At 41.7% G+C, this 13,968-nt stretch overlaps 1 protein-coding gene across 1 annotated transcript in view; it reads right to left on the bottom strand.

The window, feature by feature from the left end:
• Positions 1-13,968, bottom strand: part of Hcfc2 (host cell factor C2) — a 36,535-nt gene that overhangs the window by 15,543 nt on the left and 7,024 nt on the right. Inside the window, exons 4-9 of the mRNA XM_052165008.1 lie at positions 11,213-11,421; positions 10,388-10,472; positions 8,574-8,680; positions 8,277-8,465; positions 1,822-1,989; positions 1,263-1,315 (exon numbers count right to left, since the gene is read on the bottom strand). Of these exons, the coding sequence (XP_052020968.1) occupies positions 1,263-1,315; positions 1,822-1,989; positions 8,277-8,465; positions 8,574-8,680; positions 10,388-10,472; positions 11,213-11,421 (811 nt within the window). The remainder of the gene's footprint in view (positions 1-1,262; positions 1,316-1,821; positions 1,990-8,276; positions 8,466-8,573; positions 8,681-10,387; positions 10,473-11,212; positions 11,422-13,968) is intronic.

Here is a 13,968-nt window from a genome sequence, read left to right as displayed (position 1 = left end):
TGAAATAAGGATTTTATTTGTTGTTGTTGTTCTGCTGCTGCTTTGTTTTTTTGAGACAGGGTCTCACTATGCAGCCCTGGCTGTTCTGGAACTTACTATGTAGACCAAGCTGGCCTTGAACTCACAGAGATCCACTGCCTATGCTTCCTAAATGCTGCGATTAAAGGTGTGGTACCACATTCAACTATGACTTCACTTAGGAGGGCACAGTTAGATACTAAAGAAAGCTAGAATAATGTAAAGGAATCGTTTTTAGTTAACAACCAAGAACAGGAAGGGACAACAGTACCTTATGGTATACACAGCTTATTGTACACAAAGACACACATAACATAAAATATTTACAACACCTTTATACACATAATATAAATATAGTTAGTCTACTGAAATAGGCTACTCACAAACTGTATGAACAAAGCGTGCTAAGACCTCCTTCCTGGACAACTATAGTATTTTCTCAGACTCTTGGTGCTCAGTCACGCTCAGAATAGGAATACAACTCATCCCTTCCCATGGAAAGGATCCACTGGTATCAACAGCAGTTTACCAGAAGAAAATATGAACTTTCATAAGCTGAGCCATTATCTTATACAAATACTTACCATGACTACTTCATAAAGAACAAGTAAACTCACTGTTGTTCAGTTTAGCTACTGATTTTCTTTAGGAAATAAAATATATAGTAATGAAAATATACTTAAATCATATTTTATAGATTTAGATTAATGTGTGTGTGACATCTAGGAATGTCATAAACATATGAAAATGCACTTTGGTTATGACAGGGTTTGTTTAGTGCAGGCTGGCTCTGAACAGAAGAGCTAAGGCTGGCCTTGACTTTCAGAACCCTCTGGATCCACCTCTCAAAATGCTGGGAATACAGCCGTGCACCACCACGCCTGGCTCACAACTATCAGCTGGAGTAGAACAGCATCTGATGCTACATGCGATGAAACGGGGCCCCTCCACAAGAGAATTCACTTCCAGCCTGTCATCATCATCCTGTGGATCCTTTTTTCCCTTTTATTTCTGTGGGGCTAGAGAGAGAATCCAGGGTCTCGTGTATGCTACTAAGCACTCTAACACTGAGCCTCACCCCCCAGCCCAGCCCTGTGAGAACAGAGCTGCCTGGACATCTCCAAGATGATTCTCATATAAAGCCAGGAGTAACCACTTATTCAGAGTAATATACAGAAAAACTCAATAAGAACTGGGACTAGAGCCGTCAATACTCATCTGTCATCACAGACGCTTCAACTTACACTGTTATGAAGGATGCTATTACTGCCTTGTCTGTGAGGGTCCGTCCTGCCTCCTGTAGGAATGAGAAAGTTCACACTGATGTGCTCTTAATTCCATCCATAAAATATGTTGTAAATATACATGTTAAAGATTAAAATACCATCTTTACTCAAGTTTAGCCAATTTCTTAATAGTTTACTGAATAGTTGCTTAATCCTTCCTGAAGACTATAACAAATTTAATTACTTTCCAAGGGTCTGTTCAGTTAAAAACAGTTTTAAAAAACCAGTAAAATATTTCTGAAACTAATTAAAAACATTTATTTCTGGAGCTCACGTACTATAAATTTTAAAACTGCACCAAAATGAACTCTATGTACCTTTCTGAGTTCCACCGCAACAAACAGGAAAGCAGTCAAGTTTCAGAGCTGAAGCCCAGGACAGCTGGCTTACCAGGTATGTACCAGGACAGGTTAAAATTCACACATCGTCCTGAAGTATAACTGCAAAATTTCCTGCGGTGTGTTTTTAAGAAGCCCATGAGCAGACATGCATTCCTCAAGCATGACACTTATTTTACCTAGCGTATTTGGTGCCGCTGAAGAATCAGACGATGTGGCTTGGTACGTCAAGTCAGTATTCAACTGCAAAAGGTAGCCTTCCACCGTAGGCACTTCATCCCACTTGACATGGAAGGAGTTGGTAGTAGCTTTGATTAGCTGGACTTGTGATGGTGCTGGAGGTTTCTCTAAAGAAAAATATCCATATAATACTTTAGTTTCAAATGCACTAATAATTTACCAACATTTCTGGTGTCTGTGCAGAAGCTTTGAGATCTCCAGCAGCGAGCACTGCACTTTACTGAATATACTTAGACGAAGCCAGAGTCAGTGAGACCACAATACTGCACAGCTCTGATTTTATTCAGATTCTCATGCAAATAAAACAGTCCAATACCAAACTACTTGAGTAATTTGTATGAAAAATGTTCAATCCTAGAAACCTGAAGGCATACCCTGAACAGGACAATCTCATCTGAAAGGTGGGGGTCACTGAGTATTATATAATCACTGCTTTGTTATTTTACCTTTAGAAAGTCTATTTTTTTTTAATTTAAAGAACTGATTTTCAACAAACAACATACATGCTAGAAATACTGAAGTTAGGAAAAACGACTTAGATATATTTTAGAAAATATGAAGTTTTAATACCCCTTTAACAAAATCAGTATTGCCCAAAGCATATAACCTTGGTATAAAATATTGCTAACATTTCCACAAGTAACAGATCTTTACGACCTAAGATTATATATACAATATCTTTGGTCCTATCTTCTATGTATACTTAGGGTGTGAGTGAGCTTCACAACTCAAAGTATGGTCCCAGCTTTCAAGAGTTAGCTAAGAAAAGTCATCGTTGTGATTTGCAGCCTAGAAGCCTGTAGCTCAGAAGGCCTATTATCTACTTTATTTTAAAATATTACCTCTTAAAGATATTTTAGCCGTTATTTTGTTTATAGGTGTTTGGCCTTCATGTATATCTGTGCATCACATGCCTGCCTGGGGCACACAGGCCAGAAGGAGGTGTCAGGTCCCTGGAACTGGAGGTACAGATGCTGGGAGGTGGCCCTCTGGAAGAGCTGCTTCCACTCTTAACTGCTGAGTCACCCATCTCTCCAGCCTCAATCTTTTTTTTTTTCTCTTTTTCTTCAAGACAGGGTTTCTCTGTGTAGCCCTGGTTGTCCTGGAACTCATTCTGTAGACCAGGCTGGCCTCGAACTCAGAAATCTGCCTGCCTCTGCCTCCCAAGTGCTGGGATTACAGGCGTGCGCCACCACCTCCTGGCTAGCCTCAATCTTTTTACTGAGCAGCAATATATGAACAACAGGTCAGAGCCAGTCCAAGCCTGTTTGCTCAACAAGTCTGCTGAAATACATACAGCAGGACTCATTTGTTAATGTATTTTGCCTAGGGTTACTTTCATACTTCAAGGTGAAATAGGGAACTCATATGGCCTGAAATATTTACTATATAGCCTAGTACTCAACAAATCCCATATAAAGTCCTCCAACATCCCATTAATAAACTAAGCTATATTTATTTGTCAAAATAAGGCAACTCAGACCTGAATAAAAGCAAACATTTAGAGAGGTTTAGGATGTAGACGGAACACATACTAAGATAGAAGATTTGAGAGAATTTTGAAAAATGTAAATCCTGAAATAAATTTATTTTTTAAAGATTTTTTTAATATTTTATGTATATGAGTACACTGTAGCTGTCTTACCAGATCCCATTACAGATGGTTGTGAACCACCATGTGGTTACTGGGAGTTGAACTCCAGTCCTCTGGAAGAGCAGTCAATGCTCTTAATCGTTGAGCCATCTCTCCAACCCCACTGAAATAAATTTCTATGAAACTTAACAACCTGAGCTTCCAGACTGGAAGGGCCCAGTGAGTCCTTAGCACAGCAGATTACATCAGATCTGCAGAGCTGAGGAGATGGCTAGCGAGCACCTGAGTTATACCACAGTCACAGTCAACAGGCGGGTCCCACCTGTGTGTAGCCCCACCCCAGAGGATTGGATGCCTCTGGTTTCTGCAGGCACCTGCACCCACTTGCATGTACTAAAATTAAGACCACACACCTACAAATAACTCAAAATAATAAAAATAAAACCTTCTTTAACAAACAAACAATTATGCACTGAGAATGGTGGCACACACCTACGGCAGGAGGATTGCAAATTTGAGGCCTCTTGGGCTATACTGGAAGACTATGTCTAAATAAACGAACACAAGCATCCGGCATCATAAGATTTAAAAATTGCAGAAACTGAAAAAAAAAAAAAAGAAAGAAAGAAAGAAAGAAAGAAAGAAAGAAAGAAAGAAAGAAAGAAAGAAAGAAAGAAAGAAAGTCCAAAGCTTCTAGAGACAGGGGAGTAGAAAAGGTCATCATACTAAAAGGAACCAAAACTGGGCTGGAGAGATGGCTCAGTGGTTAAGAGCACTGGCTGCTTGCTCTTCCAGAGGACCCAGGTTCAATTCCCAGGACCCACATGGCAGATCACAACTGTCTGTAACTCCAGTTCCAGGAGATCCAACACCCTCGCACAGACATATATACAGGCAAAACACCAATGCACATTAACAAAAACAAACAAACAAACAAACAAACAAAAAACCCAAATCTGAAACCCAGGAAAAGGCTAGAGGAAAATGTAGGGAAGACACCTCAAGTCACAGGTAAGGACTTTTAAAATAGATTACAGTCACTCAGGAAATAAGGCAATTATCAACATGTGGGTCTGCATGAAAATTCAGCAAAGGAAAGTGTTAATTGAGTAAAGAGGTCGCCTACTGAGCAGGGGAAAGCCTTTGTCATCTGTAATGGGCAGTTATTTAGAAAATATAAAAAACTTAAAAACCTAATAGCAAGAAAATAAACAACCCAACTAAAAAGTGAGTTGAGCAGTAGGCAATTCTAAAAGAGGAAATAAAATGGCTAATAAATATATTAAAGTGTTTTTGGGGCTGGAGAGTTGGCTCAGTGGTTAAAAGCACCGACTACTCTTCCAAAGGTCCTGAGTTCAAATCCCAGCAACCACATGGTGGCACACAACCATCCGTATCAAGATCTGATGCCCTCTTCTGGAGTGTCTGAAGATAGTTACAGTGTACTCACATATACTAAAATAAATCTAAAAAAAAAAGAAAGAAAGAAATGATGTTAAATTTAAAAAAATATGTTCGATATCCTTGGCCATCAGGGAAATGCAAATGAAAATACTGTGACTCTGTCTCAGCACTGTCAGAATGGGTCTCATCAAAAACAGCAACACTGAAGACCTATGGAAAAGAAGACTCACTCACTCGGCCCAGAATGTGAACTGGGACCGCCATTATGGACACCAATGGGGATTCTCAAAAGCCTAAAGACAAACTCCCACTGGATGGAGCTATACTACTGGACATGTATCAAAAGGCCTTTATACCTATGCAGACATACTTCCTCATCTAAGTCTATGGCTGCTCTATTTGTAATATCAAGGAAACACATCAACTAAATTTCTGGCAACAAGTAACAGAGTGGTACACACACACAAAGAAAAACAATTATAGTTTGAAAAAAAATAAGAGACCCGGGCAGTGGTGGTCCATACCGTTAACCCAGCACTCGGGAGGCAGAGGCAGGTGGATTTCAGAGTTTGAGGCCAGCCTGGTCTACAGAGTGAGTTCCAGGACAGCCAGGGCTATACTGAGAAACCCTGCCTCAGAAAAACCAACTCCTCCCACCCCACCCCCAAAAAACAATAGCAAAAAGGCTGGAGCTGGAAACTGTAAGTGAGGTGGGGAGGCTCAGGAGGAGGAGCTCGGGCCCCTCCTGCAGGCCTCCGCCTCTGACCTCTGTAGTGCTTATGGGTTTGTATAAGAATGAGGAAAGGGACCTGCATGTGAGAGGGAGGAAAAATTCTGTTAATTGTTGTCAAATATACATGCACTTGCATATGTATTCCTAAACATAACCTGCTCAGTCTGTACAAGGTTACTTGTATGATGTTTTTGGAGCTGACCATATCGTGCTGAATAAACACCTGGTATGCTTTCCTCCTTGGGGAAGACTGTTTCTCCCATTCTCCTGCACCTAAGGCTCAGGGAACACTGTAGAAGAGGGGACAGAAAGACTGTAAAACCCAGAAGACCGGGGCTTTTCTGAGACCGTGTCTCCTAGCAATGTCAGAGGCTAGCTCTGCCTCACCCTCAGGACTGCACACTCATGAGCTGAACACTGGCAACAGCAGACATGCCCAAGTGGACACAGAACCCAAGGCCCCAACCAAGGCAACCTGACACGGTTAAATGAACGTGGTGTCGAAAGCCTTTAATAAAAGAATCATAATAATTATAGATCCAGTGGATTTTAACCCTTTAAAAGCACAGATCTCTCAAGTAGAGAACAAAAACTAATGTATTCCATAGAGAAAAATCTATACACATTCATTTTTTTCTTACAAGTTTATCAGCTGAAGCGTATCTATGTATTATCCAGGTCCAGGCTAGTTTTATGCCAAATCAACACAAGCTAGAATCATATGGAAGGAGAAACCTCAATTGGGGAAATCTCTCCATGAGATCCAGCCACACATCATTTTCTTTTATTTATTTATTTATTTATTTATTTATCTATCTATCTATTTGTTTCGTTGTTTGTTTGGTTTTTTTTTTTTTTTTTTTTTTTTTTTTGGATTTGGTTTTTTCAAGACAGGGTTTCTCTGTATAGCCCTGGCTGTCCTGGAACTTACTCTGTAGACCAGGCTGGCCTCAAACTTAGAAATCCGCTTGACTCTGCCTCCCAGAGTGCTAGGATCACAGGTGTGCGCCACCACCGCCCGGCACAGGTCATTTTCTTAATTAGTGTTCTACACGGGAGGGCCCATCCCTGGCACCTTGTGAGGGTGCCATCCATGGGTTGGTGGTACTAGATCTCTAAGAAAGCAGGCTGAACCATCCACAGGGAAGAATCCAGTCAGCAGCATCTTCCCTGGGCCTCTGCATCAGCTTCTGCCTTCAGGGTCCCGCCCTGATTGCCTTTAATGATGAGTATCAATACTGCAGTGTAAGCCAGATAAAGTCTTTCCTCTCCAAGGTGATTTGGTCATGGTGTTTCATCATAGTAAAAGAAACCCTAACTAGTATAAATAAATAGTAAATGAGTAAGTCTCATTAAAAGACAAATCAGTAAAGTGGACGCTCTGTATCTCTTTCTCTTTACTAGTATGCTCTTTTAATGAAGACATCTAGTCTCCAGTTTAGTTGTCCTATTCATTGTTCCCAGTGTTTCAATAATCAACTTTTTACATACAACAGCACTATATAAATCAAGCATGCTGCTTGCACACCTTAACACCAACACTAGGGAGGTGGAGAGGGAAGACTCCGAAGTTTATCACTGGCCCTAGTCCAAGGGCAGCTGGGTACTTAAGACTCTGTCTCAGAAAGGCAGTAAGTCTTCAGGGGAGGAGAATTAGATGAAAGCATTAGGCCGTGCATGAAAATGCCACGATGAAACACTCTCCTTCACTATGTGTCTGTGCTTTCGAATACAGATAATGTCTTAGTCAGGGTTTCTATTCCTGCACAAACATCATGACCAAGAAGCAAGTTGCGGAGGAAAGGGTTTATTCAGCTTACACTTCCACACTGCTGTTCATCACTAAAGGAAGTCAGGACTGGAACTCAAGCAGGTCAGGAAGCAGGAGCTGATGCAGAGGCCATGGAGGGATGTTTCTTACTGGCTTGCTTCCCCTGGCTTGCTCAGCCTGCTCTCTTATAGAACCCAAGAGCACCAGCCCAAAGGTGGTACCACCCACAAGGGGCCCTCCCCACTTGATCACTAATTGAGAAAATGTCCCACAGCTGGATCTCATGGAGGCACTTCCCCAACTGAAGCTCCTTTCTCTGTGATAACTCCAGCCTGTGTCAAGTTGACACACAAACCCAGCCAGTACAGATACAATGCTCAGAAGGTGCCCAATGCCCTGGGGATGGGGTCATACACAGCTGCCTCATGTGGAAGCTAGGATGGGGACTGGAGAGAACAGAATGAGCTCTTAACTGCTGAGCCACCTCTGCAGCCCACAGAAGGTAAGCCTTATTAATTGGAATAAGTTATCCTCACAGTAAAAGGAATAAATTATTCATTTAGTAAAGTAAAACTTCAGCATGAAAAGACCATTTAAAAAGCTGTGCTGAGCCGAGCTGCTGAGTAGTTAACTGCCTTCTGAAACAAAGCCCAACAAAGGATGGCATTGGATTTCAACAACACAATGACCAATAAGAGTTATTAGAAAGAGAGATGGCTCAGTAACCAAGAGCAAGTACTGCCTCAAGGAGAGAGGGACCGATGAACGCCCTTGGAGTGGGGAGTAGTTACACATTTCTTGCACTCATTTCTAGTGAAGAAATCATATTCACTTTGAGTCCTTAGACAGACACAGTTCCTACAGTGAGAACTTGATTAGCACTCTTACCTACCAGTGTCAAGATACCAGAGGTCCTTGCAGCAGACTTGACTATTGAGGGCTTTTTTGTAGCCATCTCTTCCACTCCAAAAGTACAACCGCGTGCCGATCGCAACAGCACAGTGTCCTGCTCTCGGTCTTGGCCGTGAATTTTTTTTATCCTCCTGAGAATCTGCTACTAGAGTAGTCCACTCTGCTGTATCTAAGAAGAAAGGACTTCATGACTCAGCTCCCGCTCTTAAGCAGCAAAATAACAAAAGTTACTTTATTAGCAGATATCATGTCAATGAGTCTGTTTCCAAAGACTCACCTAGGTTTAGGTAAGAAAAGGAGCTGGTACATCTCCATTCACAATCATGGGGAGAATTCTCAGTATTTTCACCTTTATGTGGAACCCATCCACCAAAAATGTACATCCTAGACAACAAAAAACACTTTAAGTGATTTAATTTTACTTTTTGGATCAGAAATGCTAAGAAGGAACTTAAATTTATTTGTTGACTTAACCTTCAAAATCACACAGTCTCCACCATACTGTAAAGTATTCTATAAATAAGAAAATGAATGGTTTGTGTTTTTTAAAAGAATGTACCATTTAAGTCAGGGTGGCACACATGTGAAGTCACGGGTACTTGGAAACTGAGCAAACAGGAGGGTTCTTTGAGCTCATGAGTTTAAGGGCACACTTTAAAATGAAACAAAAACCTGCAGCACGACAGTAACAAGAGAAAGCTGACAGTTTTATAAAGCAGTGCAGGACCAGAATTAGGCAAGGACGTTCAAGTGAAGAAGTCTGAGACTAGTGGTGTATAATTCAGCAAAACAAGCACCGGTCTCTCTCTGCTTCCTGACAGCACACAGTGACTTCCCCAAAATGGTGGACATCACCTCAAACTGTGAGCAGAACTGGCCCTTCCTTTCTAAGTTGCTCTTGTCAGGGTATTTTAATTACATCAACACAATGTAGCTACAACAGTGGCCAAGAAAGGCGAAAGTCTCACATAACTCTGGTCACTGCTCTTACTTAACTCGACCCACTTGGAGCCTGGTGTGGCTATGGATGCCTACAGCCCCAGCTGCCTGGGAGGCTGTGGTGAAGCCAGGCTTGGACAGGCCTGATGGGGCAGGCTTACAATTCAGCTACCCAGGGAGGCTGGGGCAGGAAGAGCACAAGTTTGAGGCCTGCCTGGATAAGTCAATGAAACTTGATCTTCAAATGAAAAAAAAAAAGGTTCGGTAATGTAGCTCTATGGTAGGACATTTATGAAATATGTGTAAGACTCTCAGTTCAAACTCCAGCACTGTTACAACAGATAAACAAATAAGCTGAAATGCCCCAGCACCCAAAGGTTCTTGTCGGAACACAGTCCAGGAATGGAGCAGTGTGAGAGCTCTGAAATGCATGTGAGAAAACTCTCCAAGAAAGTCTTGAGACTTGAGTTTCTTCAAAGCACACAACTGTTCTGGAATGTGAGTTCATGCTCCTTCCAGGTGTAGCGGGTACTTTACTTCAGCTGTTGTTATTCATATGCCTGTATGAAAAAAATATGTTTGCCACATGTGGTTTGTCCTTGTGACTGAACACCTTCCAGGATAAACTTTCTGGTGCTCTGAGTCAAGTTGGCTACTGCAGGAGAGTTTAGTCCCCTTGTCTTTAGGCCCTGCTCTCCCAGGCTGACATGAGAGAGAATTCTTTTTAAAACATATTTTATTTCATGTGTATGGGTGTTCTGCCTGCATGTATGCATATGCGCCACATGTGTGCCTTGTGCCTGAGGAAGCCGGCGGCGGAGGGACCCCACTCCCTGGGACTGGAGCTACTAATGAGGGAGCCACCATGTGGCTGCCGGGAATCTAATCACAGAAAGAACAAAGTAGCCCGACAAAGCCTGCTGCTGGCCATGACACCTACAGCAGGAAGTCCCAGAGGAAGCCAGGGCAGCACGGTGGCCAGTCCTAACAGATGATGGTGTGCGGGTGTTCGAGCCCACAGGCGGATTACTTGAGCACATGGAGGCACTATTAAGTTTGCTAATCTATTTCTAAGATAGTAGCATCTTCAATTTTTTTTGTATGAATCTTTCCAGTTGGTAAAAAAAAAAAAATAACAAAAGAAAGGCATACTTGTTTCCTATGACACTGGCTGTGTGGAGGCTTCGGGGAAGTGGCACAGACCCTTTAGTTTCTGGTTTTGACCATGACATAGTTTCTAGAAATAAAAATAAGCAAATCATGAATTGGACTAATAATAGCAAATCACCTCAATTTACACACTTAAAAAATAGAACAAGAGAAATATTTATCAAAATAAAACAAAAATGACTCAAATCAAAAGAAATAAAAAATGTTTATTTAAACTGTTTTAGATTAAATTCATTCACACCACAAAAACTGCCAATCAGAAATCTACTGACACTTGAATTTAACATTTACATTGGAAAAGTGTGCTTAGTGCATCATTCATTTTGAGTTACAAATAGTATTTCTGATTTTAAAGTTTTAAATAAGAGCACAATTTATAAGAGAGTCACCAGTGAGAAACATACTTCCCGTTGCTCAATTCTAGAATCTCCTCAAAAAGAGCTGCCCTCAAGAGTTTCCCACTGGGTAGCGAATATTCTGAAAACCATACTTCTGAAGACGGGAGGACAACCATACATATTAGCTGCCTAAGCAGATACTTTTCTGCATGGCAGAGGGCGCTACTGACAATTACAAAAACAACAAATAAGCACAAAGCTGGACCTTCTAGACAAGCCAGGACTTATGATCATATTAAAGTGGTAATAATTTTGCTCAAATTTATTGACTATGTCTCATCTGTTCCTAAGACTATAAATGCTGGCTAAAATCTTAGTGCAAATTGACAACTATTTAAACAAAAAATGAAATACATCAAAACTGTTCCTTTACTAATCATAAGGAATTCCTGAGTCAAGTCAAGATTACCTAAGTCAAGCTGCCACAGGTCGTCCAGACGCGCACCGCACATCCCACCGAAGATGTACATCTTAGGACTGGCGGAGCCTTTCTTACAATAGATGACAGCAGTATGGGACTCTCGTGGAGAAGGCACAATGCCTTTGGTGGCTGGGATGCCCCATCCCACAACACCAGAACCATGCTGTAGCTCCAACTCATAGAAATCATTTAAATACCTACGATATCACAAAAGAAATTAAAACATTCACATGATATATATTTTATTTGCGTTTTAATTTGATTCATAAGTCTAACATATGCCACATAGTGGTGCATAGCTGTAATCTCAGCCCTCAGGAGTCTGAAGCTGAAATACCATGGGTTCCAGGTTAGTATGAACCACAGAGAAACACCCTACCTCAACAGGAGACTCGAGCTGGGTTCTCAGTACTGACACCTGGTGGTTATAACCACCTGGAACTCCAGTTACAGAAGGCCTGATGTGCCTTTCTTTTCTCTAAAGGCACCTACATGCACACAGCGCAATAAGCTCACAAGAAAACACACACACACACACATACATTTTTGAAAAGAAAAGAATGTCTACCATATGCCTATTGTAAAAAAAAATTCACAAAGTACAGAAAGGCACTAAGCAAGCAAAACTTCCAGACACTCACTTCATACACACTTATCAGACTCTACCATGTCCTGGGTACCTGCTGTGATCTAACAGTGAAGACACAAAACATCTGGCCCATACTCTTATCAATGACAACACTGGTGGCTTTAACACAGTCCCAAGCATCTACCATTCTCTGCATCACCAGATGAGGTTCCGCTCCCCTTTATTGTAGGCTGGTTGGTGACTGCTCTGAACAACACGATGTGCCCAGGCTGGGCTGGGCTGTAAAAAGCCAGTACATTCTTACTATAATACTGCTGTGGAACTCTCAACCACCATCGACAAAAGGCCGCTGGAGGGTCGGGGTGTGCCCCTCGGGTGGTGAGTGCTTGGCCAGCATGCAGGAAGCGCTGAGTTCAGTCTTCAGCAATGCACAGCCCAAGCAGGTGGCACATGCCTATAATCTCAGCACTCAGAAGGTACAACAGAGTGACCACAAGTTCAAGGTTCCTCTTGGCTACATAGTCCAAAGCCTGCCAGGGTTATATATGAGATCCTGTCTCAAAAAAACAAAAAACAAAACAAAAAATAGCCATCTGTAGGCTTGTTAGGTGACAGCACAGTTGAATTTCTCAAATATCAACTGTGGGGATAAGCACTTAGGTTTCCTCATAAAGGGCTTAGCCATCTCTTCTGTGCCCTACTCATCTTACTCAGTGTCTGTCAAAGTTGCTATTTTGTATTACTAGTTTACTACACAGCACTAGCTACCAGAACAGTTATTATGGACCCTATTTTGGCAAACATCTGAAGGCACTGCTATCTGGTATAAACACTGCTTTGCAGCCACTATAAAATATCACAGCAATGTCCTAAAGTGTGTCTTTAATTTAGAAACTGGCACTAAATTTGTTCTAACCAGCTTCTTTTCTTGAAAAACTTTCACTAATCTGTACATATTTTTAACACAATTTTTGTTTTCTTTGCACACGCATGTACACGTGGTACACATGCATGTGGGCACATATATGTGTGCATGCATAGACAAGAGAATGGCATTAGCTGTCCCCTCAATCACTCTCTGCCTTTTAGAACTGAGGCAGTCTGCCCTAGCACCTGAAACTTGGCTTGTTTTGGCAAGAAAACCTCTTGCCTGGAGTTTTTTTGCTTCTGCCTCGCGCCAGCTGGGATGGCATGATGGTTTCACGTAGGCTCTGGACATCCAAACCAAAGTCCTCCAGTTAGCGAGACGAGCTGAGCTATCTCCAAATTCCAAAATGTCACTTGAACCAACCCATTCGGTTTCCTATTAATATTTTACTCACGTATGAGGAAGGAAAGCGAACCATTTCAGAACAGAAGATTTCAAAGTTTAGGGATTAGAAAGATGGCTCAATGATTAAGAACACACACTATTCTTCCAAGGGACATGAATTCAGTTCCCAGCACCCCCATCCGGTAGCCCACAAGCACCTGTAACGCCAGCTGCAGGAGAGCGACACCTCTGGCCTCCCTGGGCGTCCACACCCACATGCATTGGCCCACATAAACACACCATATACACATAATTAAAAATAAATCATTCACCTACCACTCATGAAGCAGAGGGAGGTGGATCTCTGAGTTTGAGGCCAGCCTGGTCTACAAAGCAAGTTCCAGGTCAGCCAAGTCAGACAAATTCTTTCTCAGGAAAAAAAAAAAACATCTAGAAGAGGCACACTGAGACATTTAAGAGTGGTATTTCATGATGCCTGAAATTTCAAAGTGTGCGTGTGTGCACATGGCAGTCGTACACGCTTAACAGTGTGCTAGCAAGCTGGTGAGGAGCCCACAGGTATTTTACTCTTTAAACTTTTGTAAACTTGAACTTTTTCAAGTGAAACAAAGAAGAGAAAAAAATGAAAAAAAAATTGAGGTCTCGGAAGCGTCATGTGTTCCATGTGACTTTCTATAATTGTCACACAACCAAAAAAACCCATGTGGCAGTTATACCAACAGTAAAATACTAACTTGTTCCCAAAATGACAGGATAATTTCCAGTTAAGTGTGATAATTTCTGGACAGCTTAGTGAAACAGAATTGTCAGGTACAACAGAGGAAAACAAAAACAATAAATCGAAAGCAGACAAGAAAAAGGGAAAACAGGGAAGGCCCTGTG

The sequence above is a fragment of the Apodemus sylvaticus genome, chromosome 20 (genome assembly GCF_947179515.1).
Source record: "Apodemus sylvaticus chromosome 20, mApoSyl1.1, whole genome shotgun sequence".
Taxonomy (NCBI): domain Eukaryota; kingdom Metazoa; phylum Chordata; class Mammalia; order Rodentia; family Muridae; genus Apodemus; species Apodemus sylvaticus.
This window is presented reverse-complemented; position numbering and strand designations above follow the sequence as displayed.